Genomic DNA, 17,770 nt, shown 5'->3' with positions numbered 1-17,770 from the left:
GCATCAGAGCTTTTACTTATAGCAGTCTACAGTCAGAGATTAGGAGAGAGTGTTTCTGACTTCTTTCCCAAATGACTAGCTGGGTATTTTTCTTCATCATTAAGTTATGGGCTTTAGGTAAACCGTTTGATGAAAGGGTGCCTCATCTGGCATAGAGAGCATAGAAAATGCACCATTCAGGTTAAATTAAGGCATGAAACACACCTTATTATCTGGGTAACATGCAAACCCAGGAATCTGCAGTGATTAAATCTCTCTCTGGGTTTTTCCAAAAGATAAATGTTAACCCTAGTTTCCTCTCAACCCCCAGATTGTGCCTGTCTATCTAAATTAAGCTTCATGCTGTACCTGCCAGTTTCAGATCCCTGCAACATCCTGCCTCCCTTCCAGCAGTAATGTATACGCAGTTTCACTGAATGTATCTGAGTCACTGGCTGGTTGCGTTCGGCCCCGGAGGGCAGCAAGACTGGTGCGAAGCCTAGGGGAAGTGTCTGAGCAAAATGGGGACACTGGTCCCCACGGGGCTGCGCTGGGCCACCCAGCAAAGAGGTGTGCGACGCTTAACAGCAGCTGATTTCAGTGTTTGTGTGGGAGGAAGAAGGAGAAAGAAGTAATGAAACAGCTTGTACGCACAGGGAAAACATACATTGAAGTACCTGTTCTTTCAAAAGAAAGCAGTCTGAAGCCAGGGGAAAGAGCCCTTTCCCAAAGGTAGGACTGCTGCATAACACCACGTTAAGTGTCTGCAAAGGTAGATGTTGAGGGGAGAGTAAGATATTGTCTTTGCTCTATTTAATGAGCTGTGCAAGTCTGGGAAGTCTAACATTTCTGATTTGATAATGTATTATAGACCAGTTCTGCCTTAGAAAACATTGTCATATCAATTCTCATGCAATCAAGGAAGAAGCCAAGGTGAATTTTCAATTCTATTGCATAGAAAGACATTAAAATGAGGATCATGATCACCATTACACCAGGGCTTTTGGCTTTTGACAGGAGAGAGACTTCCCTTCCTCCCCATCCTGGAAACGGGGTCCACCCGCTTGAGGAGCGGTTATCCAGGCAGGAAAGGACCACAGCTCTCCTCCTTGACCAGGCTTCCCAGATTAAGGATGACCTGGTCTCCTACCTCCAAGGACCTCGAGGGGACCAGCAAGGGGAGGCAGCTGCTCAGCAGGTGCTGCAAAGCCACGTACAGGCCGTTGTGGGTGCAGTCAAGCAGCTCCGCCAGGACGTTGAGGTAGGTCGACCTTCCCAGCATCCACCCCCTGCACTGTGACTATCCTATGTTTCAGCTATCTACGGGTGTGAAGGAAGCAGCCTCTCTCTCTCATTATACAGTGATATGTGTAGTTCCATATAAAAGCAGAAGAGAGGGTACTAGGGAAAATAAAGTAAAATAAAATAAAATAAGCAGGTTAAGGAGTTTGGTTTTTTTTCCCCTCCTTTTAATTAAAAGGTTCAAATTCTATTTGCTTTTACTTTTGTTGAAGTGCAGGAGATGAAGTCTGAGGAAGATAAGAAATAAACTGTATTTTCATATAACAGCAAGCCCCAAATTTGGTTTTACTTCTTACTTTTCTAGACACTGGTGTTTTACTATTTTACAAAAATTCTGTATGCAACTTAACAAATATTGTTGAAATTCTTCACTAAGCTCAATTCAGACTGGAATGAAGGTTCTGGCCTTTCTTTTTTTATTAAAATCAATTGATGAGTCTGCCTATATTGCAAACGCATGAGATTCTTTTTCCAGGTAAAGAGAATTAATTTGCTGTTATTGTGGGGGGACATACTAAGTTTACCAACACTTCGGGGCTTTTTTTGGACAAGGGTGCAAAATATAAAGATACCATGAAACAAAATTCTCATGAGATTTGTTTTATCCTTTGAAGTGCTAAATGTTTGCCAAATGCCACGAAGTTCACAGTACATTTTGTTTTCCATGTACTTGGAAAAATATTTGAGCTTCTATGTATTTATCTTAACAGACATGAAATCATAGCTCACCTGAAATTAATCTGGATGAAAATTGGGGTGTGTGCCCATTTTACACTGATTTTATTTTCCACATTTTGATACTACTATGATGAACACTATAAAACCACCTGTTTATTTTAGATCAACTAATTCTTCTAATCCTATCTGGATCAAGTATGTGCAGGCCTGTTTTACTAGAAAAATGCCTGTGATGCTGTCAGCTCTGTGAATCTAATCTTTTTCCTTGGTTAGAATTTGCTCTTTGTTAAGTCCTAATCTCAGGTTCCTGTTTGCTTTGTACTTTCTGGTTGTGAGAATTTGATGATGATGAAGCACCAACAGCACAGCTGAGATCTGGCAAAGTCACTAAAGAATTAGAGAAGGTCTCAGAATTACTCCTGGCACAAGAGGAAAAAACAAAAACAAAACAACAACAACAACCCCCCCAAAACCCTAGAGTGGTTGAGCAACTGCCATTTCTCAAGCATTTAAGTTTTTTTAAAAAAACCCTTCCCTTTGTATTTTTCATGAGCTATATTTAAATTTCAAGTACAATACAATAGCATTTTCACACAGAGACTGAAAACTATTAAAAACCCTCCAGAAATACCTAGGATCAAGCCTGCTGTCACATTCTGTCAGCTTGCAGAGTACAGGAATTTTGAGGCAGTGGTAGTGCCTCTGATTAAAGTTGCACCAAGGTGATGAATACAAACCTCAGTTGCATGTATTAGCAGTTCAATTTGGCTTCCAGCTTTTCTGCTGTCCCAGCTCCCCAGGAGACGACAACAGCAGGGCCAAGCGCTGACAGCCACCTCAGGGGTGGATGGCACTTTCTGCACCGCCATCTCTGCAGGACTACAACCTCTGCACCTCTCCCAGAGAAAGTCAATGTCTTTGCGGAAGGGCATCAGCGCCTGACAGGTCCCCTTGATGCTGCTTCATCAGCTCCCGGGGCAAGACACAACGATGTCCTTCTCCACGGAGCTGCTGCTCCTCCACAGCCCTGGTCACCTGCAGAGCTCATTTCCAGGCTGCTGTAGCTCAGTCCTGCCCAGGGGCCACACGTTCTCCCTGACCCTCACTTTCCTCTGGGGCACAAAATACCACTTCAGTTGTAAACTCTCTATGGCAAGAGCCATCTGTCTGTCCTGCATATATAGCCCACTAAGGGCAATGAGGGCCTCACCTGGCTGGAAATTAAGGATACTGCATCAAGGTGAATCAGGTGCATAGTGTAAAGAGTTAAATTATCCAAAGGGAAATGCGAGTCACTTATGGTTCAGATCTTTCCAGGAGTGGGAAGACTATTCTTTAAAAAAAGCCTACTTTGAGAAGACTCTAGCATACTGTTGCTATCAGGAGTGAAGCTGAACATGAGGAAATAGATCTATCTGCTAGAGCTGTAAAATTGTCTGGGCTGCTGCTGCTCAGAAACATCAAGACAAAGCAATTAGTGACAGGTGGAAAACAAAAAAAACCATGGAAGACATCATTTGTGATCCTTTCACAGGACTGGAAATCACAGGAGAAAAACATCCATTTTAAAAACTTGGGGGCAGAGAGGAAATGGTTTAAGTGCTTAACATCCTCTCTCCAATAATAATTATAAAATTAAATCAGTTAAAGGACTGAACACAGACTGATGACCGAATATGACAGGCAAGATTTTGCGCGTGTTTATCTCCTTTGCTCAGCACTGGTGAGAGCTGGGAAGGTAACGTTGCCAGGTGCCTAGGGAATCAGCTGAAGAACTAGAATATCGATTTCTCTCGATAAACAGGAGGCTGCTGCTTTCCATCTTAATGAATGAGCGTCTCATGCTGCTTTTGCCAGCGAGAGAGCAGTTGTCGTTCATGCTGTGTTTCTATCTTTGTGGATTTATTGCATCACATTTGCATTGTCAAATACACTGCAAATGAGTCATTTGAGTTGTGCAGTACATTCAGCCCTTTGAGGATATTATTTTCCAACAAAGAACAAAAATAGGAATGCCTGGTCACAGCTCGGTATTTCAAATACCAGTACTCAGTGGGCATGCGGACCAGAATTATTCAGCAGTGACTACATAAATGGCAGCAAGTGGCCTCTGTGTTTGGGACGTTTGCTGGAGGTGAACGTATGTGGAGACTGTGCGCACTTGCACAGAGGGAAGGACTTGGGTTGTGAGGTTGGGGGAGAAGGAGGAAGATGAGTCCTTTGATGACTAGTTGGTGACTAGCTGATATAGCAAAGAGGCAGTGAGATGATTAAGCAGGCCCATAATTATATTCTAGATGCCCTTGTGCTATGAAGTGGTCACGCAAGGTAACCTGTTGTCAGACTGTGCAACAGCTTTACTGATCTGAAATTACCGTATGAAGCACAGCATGTTTGAGAGCTTCCCAACAAATCCGAAAGGAGGCAAATTCCAGGAGCTTCTAATTTCGTAATGACTGCTGCTCTACACAGCTCCAAAGAGCGGGAAGCTTGAAAAACCTGCTGCTGTGTTTATGCAGCATGGGAGTTTTCAGTATACATGCCACCGTTCCTTCTCTGACTGGAGTCGGTACCAAAATATTCACTCTAACTCTGCTTGGCAAATAAGGCAGATAGTGGGAGCAACTACATCGTCGGCTGCAACTTGCTGAAGAGTTTCTGAAGCAATGGTCAAATGTGCCGGCTCAGGGAACCAGCAAAGTCTAGGCAAGGCATAGCACGGGCTTGCTTAAAGCTAGCTTGATTATCCACATACCGTACTGCAGCCTACGCTGTAGGAACAGCCTGTATGATAGGCAGGACAAGTAGTGCAAACCTGCTGGGGATCTAGCTTCATAACATCCCATTTGCAGTGACAATTTTGCCAAACTTTAAGCATTTCAGTTGAAATTTTACCTATTATTTGCCTTTCCTTACCCTTTTTTTTTTTAAAAAAGAATCACTTAGTGTGGATCATTTCAAATAAAAAGCTAAAAAAGACTGTTTTGTGTAAATATTTGCATTAAAAAGGGTGAAAGTTGTGCTTTGGCTGGTGTGCTCTGTAGTGCTAAAGTGCACTGAAATATCCATTCCAGGCCTCTCCTCTCAACCTGAGCAGTAAAATCAGCAGATCCTAAGAGTCACTGTTCCATATCTATAAAAGGGCACAGTAACCTCGCAAGGGCTCCTTAAAATTAATGTCTGTGACACATGCAGACGCTGTCCCGATGAGCCACCCCAGGGGAGCCTGCAGGGAGGTTGCTGATTCTGTCCTCAGCTCAGATGTTTAACACTGCACCATAAATCAGGTAGCAGGTCATATACTGAACGATGAGGGTAAAACAACACATTAAGTGACTGCTTATACAGAGCCATGTCAATATTACAGACTTGATGAGTTTGCCTGCAATGCATTTGCACGGTAGGCACGTGCCGTCACTTGAGCCCAAACCTGCCCTGTGTTCAGATATCGGGACGCGTGTCGAGGGCCTTGCTTATGCATGCATAGAGCATGCTGGGGGGCCGTAGCGCGGCCCTCCGTGTCTGCACCCTTGCTGTGTGGGCAGCCCGAGCTCAGGGCAGCAGCGTCTGTGCTCAGTTCTGCTCTGCATCACCCACCCTGCAAAGCCCTGTTGCAATGCCCCGCGGCTGCTGCAGAAAGGTCGGCTTAACTATTGACTCCTTCCTGGAAACACTCCTGCAGAAAGGGAACCCTGCTGAAAAACGTATGTTATTTATTAAGGGCTGCACATACTGCAGATGTGTGAGGGGGAGAGACAAGAGGTTTGAACTTCTCCTTTTCCTAATTTTTGAGTGCTAGACTTTTCATTGTAAATCACATTTTTTTTAATGGAAAGGTAGGAGTATAATTTACATAGATATAGATTTCTAAAAGAAAAATACACCATTCACTTCCTCCTAGAAAGAAAACCAAAGTTTTAGAACTACTGCCTTACATGGTGCTTTGGACTCTATTTTGAAATGAAAGAATGAAAAAGTGTAAAAACAAAACTGGATTAATGGGCTTGAATTTACAGGTTTTGGAAATGCAAATAAGAACAAGGGATAATGCCACAATAGAAACTAACTTTGCTGTTCAAAGTCTGGACCGTAAATATATCCAGGGTTTTGGAGACCTACGTGGAAGAGTGGCAAGGTAAGGAACACATAATGGATATGAATTTCATTTCTGCTAGCCTATTTGTGTTAAGCAGCGTCAGAGTGGGCATGAATGTACTTTGCACTCATTTTATATCTCATTTTAGAGCCAAATCTGTGCTTCTCATTCTCAGAGTAAATGAGAACCAAGTTCTCCATGTTAATGAAACTATCAAACCAGTGAACCCCCCCCCCCCCCATATCTTCCTATCTCATTCTTCGTCACAAACTTAACATTTCAGAAAATTTCTTCTTCTACTGCCTGGCTAGATTTCAACTGAAGCAATTACTTCCTCCTACTTACACTCTCCTGTTGTTTCAGTAAAATATGCTATAGAGTTCTTTACCTCCTCTCTTGGAAAGTAGGTCTTGTCAAGCAAACTTGATTTCTTCCTTTGATGGGATTATAAATTGTCATCGGTACAAGTAATTGTATGTATGTAACATACTTGGACTTCTGTAGGGCACTTAGTAACACAAAATATTATGATTAAAACAAAGACAAAATAAAACATTGCTATGTAGTATCAAGAGAGTACATAGATTAAGAACTGTCTGAACTGATATACCAGAAAATGTAGTCATTAAGGAAGAAATCCCCCTGAACCGAAATGCTTCTAGTGGGGTTCTCCAGAGACTGGTCATATGCTTTTCACAGTTCTTGAGTAATTCAGGAACACACATAAAATCACTGCTATTGAAACGTGTGGATAAAACAAAAGTTGGTCAAATGATAGGACAGTAATAGAGGGTAACCTGGATTATTGGCTATGTGGGCTGATTGAAACCAAATGCATTTTATAGAGCCAAATGGGTGTTAGTTCCACTCCTGAATGCTCCCTGAAAAACACTGAAAGGTTTGGGGAATATGGTAGATAAATAGCTTACCCTGAGCTCTTAGAGTGATGCGGTATCGGAAGTGCCAGGAATGTGATCTTGCACAAGAGAAGCAGAGGACCAGTGAGTGGGAAGATTGTTTTAGCTCTATATACGGCGTGGATGAGATTGATACCAGGATACTGATTCCAGTCCGGAGTCCCCTTTCTGAAATGAAAAACTTGATATGGTGTAAAGAAGAGCCACAAATGTGATGGTGGGATGAGGAAAATTTCTGGCCGAGAGAAGTATAAATCTATGTATAGTTTATATATATAAAAAAGAATCCAGAGATTTCTTTATTTCCATGTATAACTAAAGAGAGAGAAAAAAATGACAGGATACCAAAGGACCCTATCTTAACTATTGAAGAAAGGCCCAAGAAGCCAAAACAAGAAGCTGAAGCCAACACATTCAAACTTGGCACAAAAAAGATATAGACATATTTTTTCAGCCTTGTGGCTGATTAGCTGTGGAACAAAGTGGGAGGTGAACCTGTAGGCTGCTCTATGTTTTCAAAGTCAGGTTGGCAGACTTCCGAGGAGATATGCTGCTAGCAAATAAAAGTCATGAGATCCAACGGGTGAAGTGTCTTGCCGCTCTTTTCCCACCATTTTTCTGGACATACCTCTTCCCTCCTTCAGCTGCACCAGGGCACACTCCCTGGCGTGTTTGCCTGTAAAAAAGGAAAACAAATGCACTTGGGAAAGCTTGAGAGTGCCAGGAGCTCACACCAGAGCTGTCCCCAAGGGGCCAGACCCCCAGCCAAGGCAAATCCAGATATTTCTGTTGCAGCCAGTGGGGTCATGCCAACGAGAACTGCTGGTGAGTCTCACCTTCTGCATCCGTCATCTGGGGAGCAAATGATGCAGCTCAGAAACACAGGAATCATTTTTCCCTTTTTTTTAGAGCTGTCCTTTCTGGAGCTGAAACATCCCATGCTTTGCTCATCCTGAAGGTAATTGCTTTGGGTTTTATAGGAAGTGTGACGATCATTCAGACATAGGACATAGACAGTTCTAGAAAACAGAGTAATTGTAAAAAAAAAAAAAAAAAAAAAAAAAAAAAAAAAAAAAAAAGATGACTGGTCCACTTTTACTTGCGTAAAACAAAACCAGCCGGAAGAAAAAAGAGGTAGAGGACTCACGGACATCGAGAACAACACTTTTTATGAGCTCCTCCTTCTTCTTCCCTCCTTCTGCATTCCTCTGTGGATTGATCCCAGATGAGAAATGGCAGTAATTGCTGCCGCGGGGATCACTGCTTTCGCGAACGGTGGCTTCTCATGAACTGGTTGGCCTTTCCCACTAGGACAGAGGGCCTGGAGAAGGCAAGATCTCAAAATACACATATGAAATTGCACATATAAAATGATCGTGAAGGCACTGAAATCCTTGTCATCATATTCTAGAAACAAAGTCCTAGAGAAAAAAAAAAAAGAGAGAAAAAGAAAATGGCAGGTTTTCTAGCTTCATCAAAACATACTGATATTGCAGTGCCAGAGCTGGCCTTCTAGTTGCCTTTCAACAGTCATATTATAATAGGCGTTTTATATGAATAATTGTCATTAGGCTAAAAACCAAACAGCTTTATATGATTCATGAATTGTCAGCACTTTCTCATTTTGATTGCTACTGAAGTTTCCCTCTGGAAATACCAAGCCTCAGCTGGATACCTGCCTCCAGCGTGGTGGTTCAGAAGTGAGCCACTGAAAACTGAAGGAATGCCGTTATAGTGATGAATAATATTTTGATTTTCCACGTTTCTTTGATCTTTATTTTTAGGATAAAACATTTCTGTGTATATTAAAGCCTGGAGTGGTTGGAGACAAATATACATGCTCATATAATTTACTTTTTTTTAATTAATAGAAATCTTCCAAATGCAGACTGGCAATGACAGATATCCTCTCAATTTGTAACCTTGCCTTAATCCAAGGCTGTCTGGGATGGGATGAACCTTAATGGATCCACTGCTCTTTCTTACAGCAGATGTTTCACCCTCCTCTACTCTGACACATGTAAAGGATTAATGTGGGTTAACTCTTCTAATTCAAATCATGTTTGTCTTTTCCTTCATTCTATATTACAATTACAAAAAGAAGTTAATCAACAGTAACAAAAGGCAATACCTCTCATAAAGATTATTTTGTTCACTTCACTCTCACCAACAAAGAGGGAAGAAACAAAAAGACACTGCACGTCACACTGAAGGTCACAACGTATGAGTTAATTTTTCTCATGAAATTCGTTGCTTCTCAAGGCAAAAGGAAGGTGCAACATAGCATCACACTCTCAAAAGCTCTGATGTGTACCCATGAAGTCACTTGACTCTTCAGAAATGCAATACTTCATTCAATACAATAATCTAATATATACTATTCCTTCCATGAGTTTGAAGGGTAAAGCTCTTTGAATATACAGAAGGAGGTTGTATTCCTGTCTTTAAAGAAATACTCTGATATATTATTAGAGGCTTTTATTTCTTTATACTTTCTTATTTTGTATGCAAATCTCATAAGAGTATGCTTTCTATACCTTTCCTAATTCCTGTTCACTGTCATTTCCACACTGTCCAGCTTCTCCCTTATGTGATGACTGGAAAACAAAGATTTTGCCCTAAGCTGTTGTTTGTGTCCTATTTGAAATATCGAATTAGATCAAGATTTAAGCAAGTCTCAAGTACTCCTGTTCTCTTCTGGACAAAATCTATCAAACTGTGTATGCAATAAGCATGGGGCTACTTTGCATAAATAATAATAATGCTATTAGGCATAGGAAAAGTGAGATATGAAGAGGCCTGGGGACTTAACAGACATCAGCCAGTGAGTAAGGGCCTGGTATGCAAAGTATACCAGGTCTCCAGAGGCCCCAGGCCACTGCTTTAGCCACTTAGGCTACCCAATAATATAGAAATAGTTGAATTAATCCAATGATGCAAGGCTAATTCTCAGTTTCTTTGGAAGATGCTTTTAAATCCTCCATTTTTAAGAATGCTCCATACCCAATATTTAAGTTCCTTTTTTACTCTAGTAGTTGAAATTATGTCTTCTTACTGATATAGATCCATTAATCCTCTCCCTTCTCACACCATTTGCTTATTGCGAAGCTTTCTAATTGCTGCCTTGAGGGGGGGATTTTCTTCAGCCGAGTGAGAGGCCCGGGTTCCCTCCTCTCCTTTGAAAAGGCTGACCCATGTCTCCTGTTAGCAATGGACCGTGTATCTTAACCAGACCTCCTTTCAGCTATACATATATGCATTCTCTTCAGTACGCTTCAGCTATGCATAGATAAAGTGCTTTCCCCTGCACTGCTGTGCCACACGCTACGAAGCTGAGTTAGATGGGAGCTGGTTTTCCGTATTCCTGTGAAACCAGTGCTTTTAGAAAGCCGCAGCGTCAGGTTCAGTGGGATGGGTCCAAGGAGGCTTCGGCTTACCTGTGCCAAGCTGCAGCAGTCCAGCTGGAGCCCTGCCAGTCCGTGGAGCTGCTCGCTGCCCCATTTCCCGGTCTGCCCCCACACAAGTTCTGGCCTTAGTGCAAAGTCTTTATTGTTTGCCGCAACATTTTTTGATTTTCTTGATCTAAATGCTCTGTAGGGGTATCACGATACCTAAGACTCATCAGAAGATGGCAAAAAGCAGGTCTATCTAAACTGTCAAAATTTCTCTTTAGATCCTTTATCTGTCGACAGGGCTGGCTTTATTCTGAGCAGTCTGGTGCTTTGCAGTATAATTTCTATGGCATTTTATAACTTAGCTGTTTGTTCAACTCCTGTTCCATTATTTATATTAAGTTGTCTCTTATGTCACTATACTAAATGTCACTACTTTGTGGCCTTAGGATATTTGATTCAACAATCTTCTTATAAAAACTCCTAGCAGTGGAGCAGGTGGTTACTCTTGTGGAGGGAATGCTGTAACTTGCGGAGAGTGCAGGACTCTTACAGTGATGAAGCGACTTTTTCCAGGCGGAGAGCGGCTGCGCAAGGCTGCCTGCAGCCCTGAATGCAGGAGGGCAGAGCCCGTCGTGGCCTTCTCAGCATCGCAGTGGTTCCTCCTAGTGAAGGAGGAGCACAGAAGCGGGAAGGCTATGTCTTCTTGCTCATGTTAAAAAAAGACTTTAAACGCAAGCAACTGAAACAGTCACTTATGCTACCCAAAAAGGATAGCTGGTTTAATGTTATTTAGTCACTTCACTATTGGATTAATGCTGTCACTCTCAAATGATTTATTCGTCCATTTTAAATGTGAAGAGAGATTTTGGTGAATGCAACCAAAAGAGTTTAAAGAGAAAATGACAAACGCTGCTTATAAAACAGCAAGGCTTCTTGCCTGTAACTGCCCTAAAACTGATCTTCCTGAACATCTGCTTCCAACTGGAGGATGTTACAAGCTAGGACGCTTGCTGCGGCAACGCACCACCTGAGCGTTCCCACACTTCCGGTAGCGATCCAAAAATTACAAGTGGTAGGAATTCAGATTAGCCTCTCAGTTTACATTTTCGATTTAATTTAACCCTCTAACCGTTAGATTTGATAACAGGAAATGAGGGAGGAACCAGCCTGATGCAGCAAACAGCTACCTTAGGTCTCATGGAGTCAGCGGGAGCTGAAAGACCAGGCTGACATTGCAGAGAGCAAATATCCACTGCGGCAGGTTAGGGGCCTGCCTGCTGCCTGCCTCCCGCTCCCTTTGCCCTCGGCTCTGGCGGAGGCGAGCAAGTGTCTCAACAGGAATCGCCGCTGGGAGCAGGGCTGGGATCAGCATGTTGTCGTAACGGGGGGTCTCCATCTATATCGCCATTAGTCAAGGCGGTTCCTGGAGGTGGGATTGGGTCAAACAGCAGCACATGGAGACTCACAGTTGCTTTCGGTTATAAAGCCTCTGTAAGTGTTATAACGCAGACTTTTTTGCCTTTGAGTAAATCTCTGTTTCAATTCTAGATGTGAAGCAAGCATTGCGAAATTAGCAGGAGACATCAATATTATCAAGCACGAGGCCCACAAGACTGATAAAGAGATTTATGGCGTTCGCTCTGCCCTTGAAAAGTCTGTTAGTGATTTTGAGAAAAAGGTAAGTTCAGAAGCCTATAGTGAAATACCTGTTGAGCGGACGCTATGCTTATATGTCGTTTCCTCTCCAAATTTGCTGACCAGTATTACTGATGGATACAGTATTTAGAAAATTTTTCAGAATTTTATTAAGTAAAACAAGTTTTCCATGATACTGTAGAATGGTAGTGATGTTTATAATAAATAAATAAATACAGGTGTAAGGTAATAAAAATATTCCAGGATCTGGGGATCCTCAAATCATAAATGATCCATTACAGTTTCTCAGTATGACTTATAGGACCCTTGAATCAAAGCATTACTCTGCATTTTAACTGCATTTGGAAATTTCAGCTGCCAGCATTTTGGAATTAGAAAATGCCACATAAATCCACTGTTTTTACTTTAGTTTTAAGGTGGTGGCAGGGAGACACCCAACAGTATACCTAATTCCATATGAATTTTGGCAGTATTTCAAATGCTTTTGAGACTGTAATGCTTAAACAGTTTTAAAAATTGGTATTTTCCCTGAAAGTATTTTTTTCTGCATAGAGTGGATAGGCCACCAGGAAATAAAAACTGCTGCTGCATACGATTCCTCATAACTGGCCTTTCCTTGTGAGAGGTTTACTGTGTTCAACACCAGCTTTGGAGCACTCGGCCTCTAACAGCATCAGGAATGTTAACAGAAATATTTCACAAGAATCCAGCTGTCCTGGAAAGTTCGGCTTTCTAACCCTGCAGAAAGATAGCTCTCTGCTCCTGCTCCAGACTAAACACCACCGATGTCTGTCAGGATTGAGCTCGATAGTAGATACAGGAGATAAAATTTCCTATGCCTTAATATTACATTCTGGTATCAAATGCACTCTCATTACTGTAATTTAACTGCATCTTCTGCTATGCAAGACACAGCTCCAGTCTTTTTTTTTTTTTTTTTTTTTTTTTTTTTAAACCCTTGCCTGTATAAGCTTCCTCTTTTCCAAAGTAGAATTACTCATGACAGACCTTAATTGAACGTATTTTACCTGGAATTCTATTATAAGAAACTGTTTGGACATCTGTCTCCTTGAACACACAAAAACCCACGTTTTGTTCGTTTGGAAGTGGAGAACAGAGCAGGCGTGTGTCAGAATCGCATCAAGCAGTATACAAAAGCGTGTAAAAACAAGTCAGGGTAGACATTAAGCAGGACGCAGAACAAACTTTCTCAGCTGTAGAGCGGAAAATTACTTGATTGTAATTTTAAGAAAGGAGCAAAGGAACAGGTTCCTGAAAAGGAATCATCTCTCATTGTAATGGAGTAAAGCAGCAAGTCAGGAAAAGGCCCTCCGTGGCTTGGGTCTAATACTATTTTCTGATTGCCAAGAGGATTACAGTTTTCCTTGCAGAACGTAATTAAGGTCTGCTGTGGAGTCAGTTCTCAGTAGCTCCTTTTTGACATTCACAAGCCAAGGCCTGCGAACAGATAATGGCATCTCTTCCCCATGTTATTTTCCATTCTTGTATGGTATAAAATCTCTGAAGAAAAGTGCTGGGATTTCACATCCTTTCTAATTTATCCTTCTGGGGTAGGCAGGCCAAATCCTGACTTCAGACTGTCCTTTAAGATCACTTTTCTATGAAGAATGCTACCAAGTGACTTAGCCCAGGCTGCACAGCTTAAAATCAGCAAGGGTGAGGTTACGCAAAAAATGTTTTTTTTTTTAATGATTTTAAATCTCCTGTTTCTCTCAGGGCTCAGTCTTCCAAAGGTACTTGGACATCTATACTCTCTTTAAATAGTGGATGCAGTCGTTGTCACATCTACAGGGTTCTCAGACCACTCCACCGCTGCTGAGCCCCGTTGCACCAGCAGCCCCAGCGTCTCCCTTTCTCCTGAGTTACTGTGCGCAAAGCCAGACGTGCGCTGGCAACGCACCAGCAGCCCAGGGCCCCGGCTCGTGCCGAACCCTCTGAATATTGAAAACACAGCTTTCAGCCTGGCCATTTCCGGTCTTTCTTGGCAGGAGGGCCGGCCGCTGCCAGGTCACAACTGCCGAGGGAGGGCAGCTGACAGGGCCTTCTGGGTGGATGGGGGCTCCAGGAGGACAGGAGGTGCTTAGCTTCAGAGCTCCAGTCTGCCAGGCTTTCTGCATCCTTAGTGAGGACACCCTAAACCACTCGGTTAGGTGGCTGAATCGGCATCGCTTCCTCTCATCCACAAAGTAATGACCGTACGAAAGGGAGCAGCTCCAATAGACAAATTGTGAGAGCAGCAGGTATGTGGGATATCCTGCTGTCTGGGCAGAGCAACACCCTATGGTGTTGGGGGATGCACATCCAAGCCTGAACTCCCGAACAGATGTCTGAACTCCCATAAACCGTCTTAGTGCTCTGAGCACAGAAATGTTTGATATTCTGGCTGCATCCCTTTCCTTTCTCTGCTGTTTGGATCCCATGAGGTGGCAGGCAGCCGAAGGGTTGCAACACACGCAGGCTCTCAAAGATTTACACCTTGGTTCCTACCACCTTTGAGGAGATTTGCATGGTGCTCAGTGCTTTGGAGATGTAGAAAGAGTACTGTCCATCCATGAATGTAATTGCAAAGCCCATATCCACAAGGACTCTGACTTCAGTAAGTCTCACAGTCCTAAAAGCCTTAGTGACTCTGAGCGTAAGTCTCTAACGTTCACTGAATGAAATTATTTGTGAGATGGTAGCTGTACCTTGATGTCAGCTGTTTTTCCCACTCTCGCAATCATAATGCATACTCAAATATAAGTGCTGATTGTCTGGCTCATAAAAGTGTTCTCTGTTGAATTCTCATTAGGTAATGCAGCTATTAGGGAAGATAGAGACTTCCAACTCTGATCAAAGCTCAAATTTAAAGACAGTCCAGGGAGATCAACATCACGAATTGCAACTTCTGGATTTCAAGTAGGTGATGGAAGGCTTTTCATTATGATAGTTCACCCTGAATGCTTTTCTGTGATGAAGGGGTTGCCATGAAACAGCAAAACAAACCTGTTAATTAACATTCATTCAAAACACTAAGAGAAGGTTAATGAAGATCTGTGCTATAAAATAATGAAAATACATAATGAAAGTATATTGCCTTGAAAACTAATTGTTAAAATGAAGAGGCGCTAAATGCCACTCGGTAAGAAGAAAGGTAGGAAGCCAATTAACTTTCCACACTTAAAAGAAAGGCACCAAATACAAAGATGCTATTTACCATTATAATTGGGGCTAATTTGCAACTTGCCTAATGTGCAGAACAAGGCATTTTCTTTACACACTCACGCTGTCTTCCTGCATTTTCTTTATGCACTCGTGCGGTCTTCCCATACGGGGGACAGCAGCGCCGGGGGACGAAGAGCGGCCCGGTGCTGCTTACGAAGGGAGGTGGCAGGGACAAGCCATGGATGGAGCCGTGGGCTGAAGTAGCAGTGCAGCTTCCCACTCCCTCGGCTTACAATTTATTTGTTTCTTATTTTATGGAGCACATTTTTGTGGTTCTAGCTGCAGAAGCACTTTCAGGGGGCCATTTTAATCCTGGTGAGTTTTAGAGAGGAGAGCGCTCCAGGGAAGGATGGAGTGAACGAAATCATCTGGCACACATTTAAATGGGGCAAACCATCCCAGCGCTGAAGAGCAGAGTCAGCACAATTAATTTGAAACTGAAGTACAATAATCCTGCAATAACAATATTCCAGAGGCAATAGCGCCATTCCTTAAAATATTGGTTGAACTATTTGAATTAAGATTTATGTTAATTAAGATTTTCTCTCAGTTGTATTAAGAGTTAAAAATATACATGAATATTAAGCAGAAAAAAGTTCTTATCAAGAGAACAGGAAAAGGAATAGGGATGAATGGGGAAAACCAGCTAAAATGGGGAAGGAACTGAGGAACTGAAATGGGAAAAAATGGAAGGAAGGAAGAAAAGGGAGACAGAGAGAAGTGAGTGATGGAGATAGAGACAACATGAAAGGACCAAGAAATAAAACCAAAATAAGAGGAAAAAGAGAAATGCAATAAGGCTAGAAAATAAGGAAACTGGAGAACTGAATTGAAGCAACAGCTGAGTTTCTCAAAAATTGATTAGACGTTATTGAAAATATCACCAAAATTTGGAGGCTTGAAAAGAGGTGGAGTTCAAGACCTTGAGATATACTCACACTGTGCCTTTTAACATAAAATCCAAAAGGTTCACTTGCTAAAAGTCAAGCTTTTATTCCATTTAATATCATATTTAATTAAAATAACATACCCTTTGGGGAATGTATCTTTCTGTCTCTTTTGGTATTGCTCCTTTAAAAGCATACCAGATTGATGTATTCTTTTCAAAGAGATGAAATAAAATTTCAGCTTGTTTTGCTGGAACAGGCTGGTGCTTCCCCTTGGAAAAAGTGGGCACGCGTAAGTCACCTTTGAAGCCCAGCCTTACCTTTGAAGCCCAGCTTTACCTCTCCATTTGACAAGCGGCTGCCTGGGACACGGCAGTTTCTGATTGCAGTCTGGCAGCTGTGTTGCAGTCCAAATTGATATTGTTACTGAAAACCTGATGAATTAAACATGTAACAAAACTGCTATCCAAATTTCAAGGGGAGCCATGCCTCGTTAGGAAATTTGGCCCATCACAGTGAGGGGAGGGAGTGCTTATCTCTCGGATCAGCTGGGTTAGGAGTATCCACATTCAGCAGTACCGAGTTCATTCAGCTGTCAATAGCTCGGTTTACACATGTGACAGGGTATCGTTGCAATCCTGGAGGACATTCTTATTAAATATCCACAACCATCCCCTTATTAATACTTCAGAAGTTTGGTGCATCAAGGACTGAGGCAAATCCTCTGCCCTTGGAGCCTGGCTCTCCCTCGACACGTTTGCGTAAGCTCCACGCAACAGGCATTGGAGCAGAAGAAAGTTTCAAATAGAGTAAAACACGGTACTGCCTAACCATCTCTGATGCTCACGAGGCCCTGCCACGTACATCCCTCCGGAGACGGGCCCAAGCTGCCCTCATCCTCCCCGGGCAGGACCGCAGGTCCCGTTCGCATGCCGCCACGGGCACCGAGCCTGAGCTGCGTCACACGGGCCGTACCACTGCCTCCGTTAAATCCGTAGTTGCTAGCACGAGGCTCTGCAATCCCTTTCAACATTTGTTAAATGATTTTATAAAACGTTAATTTTTTCTTTAGTTTCTCCGCTAGCCAGGGTGGGCTTTTAACTAAGGCAGACTTTGTTTATGATCGCTGAATGTTTTCCAACTCGCCTAAAACCAATTCTCAAATAATTCATTTTTTGCTTTAGATATTTCCTTCTTTCCTTTTTTAAAAAAAAAAACTTTGAAGAAATTGGGCCCAAGTCAAACACCAAGTGCATTTTTTTTTTTAACCAACCACACAAAACTTGATTTTAAACCTTTGAACGGAGGTGCCCATCAGTCCTTTGCTGCTTGATTAATTTATCTTTATCCATTAAAATGAGATTCCTCAAATTCGTTCAATGACAATTGTAACACGAACAGCAGCGGGAGACCTGGGTCCCAGGCCTCGCGGATGAGTGTCCTGCGACTGACCCTGTGAACGATGTGTCTGCAGAGGCACCGGTCCGCTTGCTGGATCTGGCAGTCGAGCAGGACCGCAACGCTCGCAGTCGCCAACTCATTTGCTGAGCCGTCAGCACTAACATCCTGCTCTCCTGAGCAGTCAACCACCTTAAAGCAAGTAGTGACAGTTTTGATGGAGTGGCACCTCCGTCG

General features: G+C 42.6%; 1 protein-coding gene across 1 annotated transcript; it reads left to right on the top strand.

Moving 5' to 3' along the window:
* Window positions 1–958: 958 nt before the first annotated feature.
* Window positions 959–14,957, top strand: LOC135324477 (protein FAM81B-like). The gene is made up of 4 exons (XM_064500969.1): window positions 959–1,240; window positions 5,976–6,094; window positions 11,916–12,045; window positions 14,836–14,957. The coding sequence occupies exons 1-4, from the start codon at window positions 959–961 to the stop codon at window positions 14,944–14,946; spliced, it is 642 nt and encodes a 213-aa protein (XP_064357039.1). The 3' UTR covers window positions 14,947–14,957.
* Window positions 14,958–17,770: the final 2,813 nt, after the last annotated feature.

This window comes from Dromaius novaehollandiae, chromosome W (assembly GCF_036370855.1).
Source record: "Dromaius novaehollandiae isolate bDroNov1 chromosome W, bDroNov1.hap1, whole genome shotgun sequence".
Classification (NCBI taxonomy): domain Eukaryota; kingdom Metazoa; phylum Chordata; class Aves; order Casuariiformes; family Dromaiidae; genus Dromaius; species Dromaius novaehollandiae.
This window is presented reverse-complemented; position numbering and strand designations above follow the sequence as displayed.

Excerpts from the sequence above, each read along its gene's own strand:
- LOC135324477 (XM_064500969.1), top strand. The coding sequence starts at position 959 with ATGATCACCATTACACCAGGGCTTTTGGCTTTTGACAGGAGAGAGACT. Across the intron at positions 1,241-5,975 it reads AGCTCCGCCAGGACGTTGAG|GTTTTGGAAATGCAAATAAG; the intron begins GTAGGTCGACCT and ends TTGAATTTACAG. Across the intron at positions 6,095-11,915 it reads CTACGTGGAAGAGTGGCAAG|ATGTGAAGCAAGCATTGCGA; the intron begins GTAAGGAACACA and ends TTTCAATTCTAG.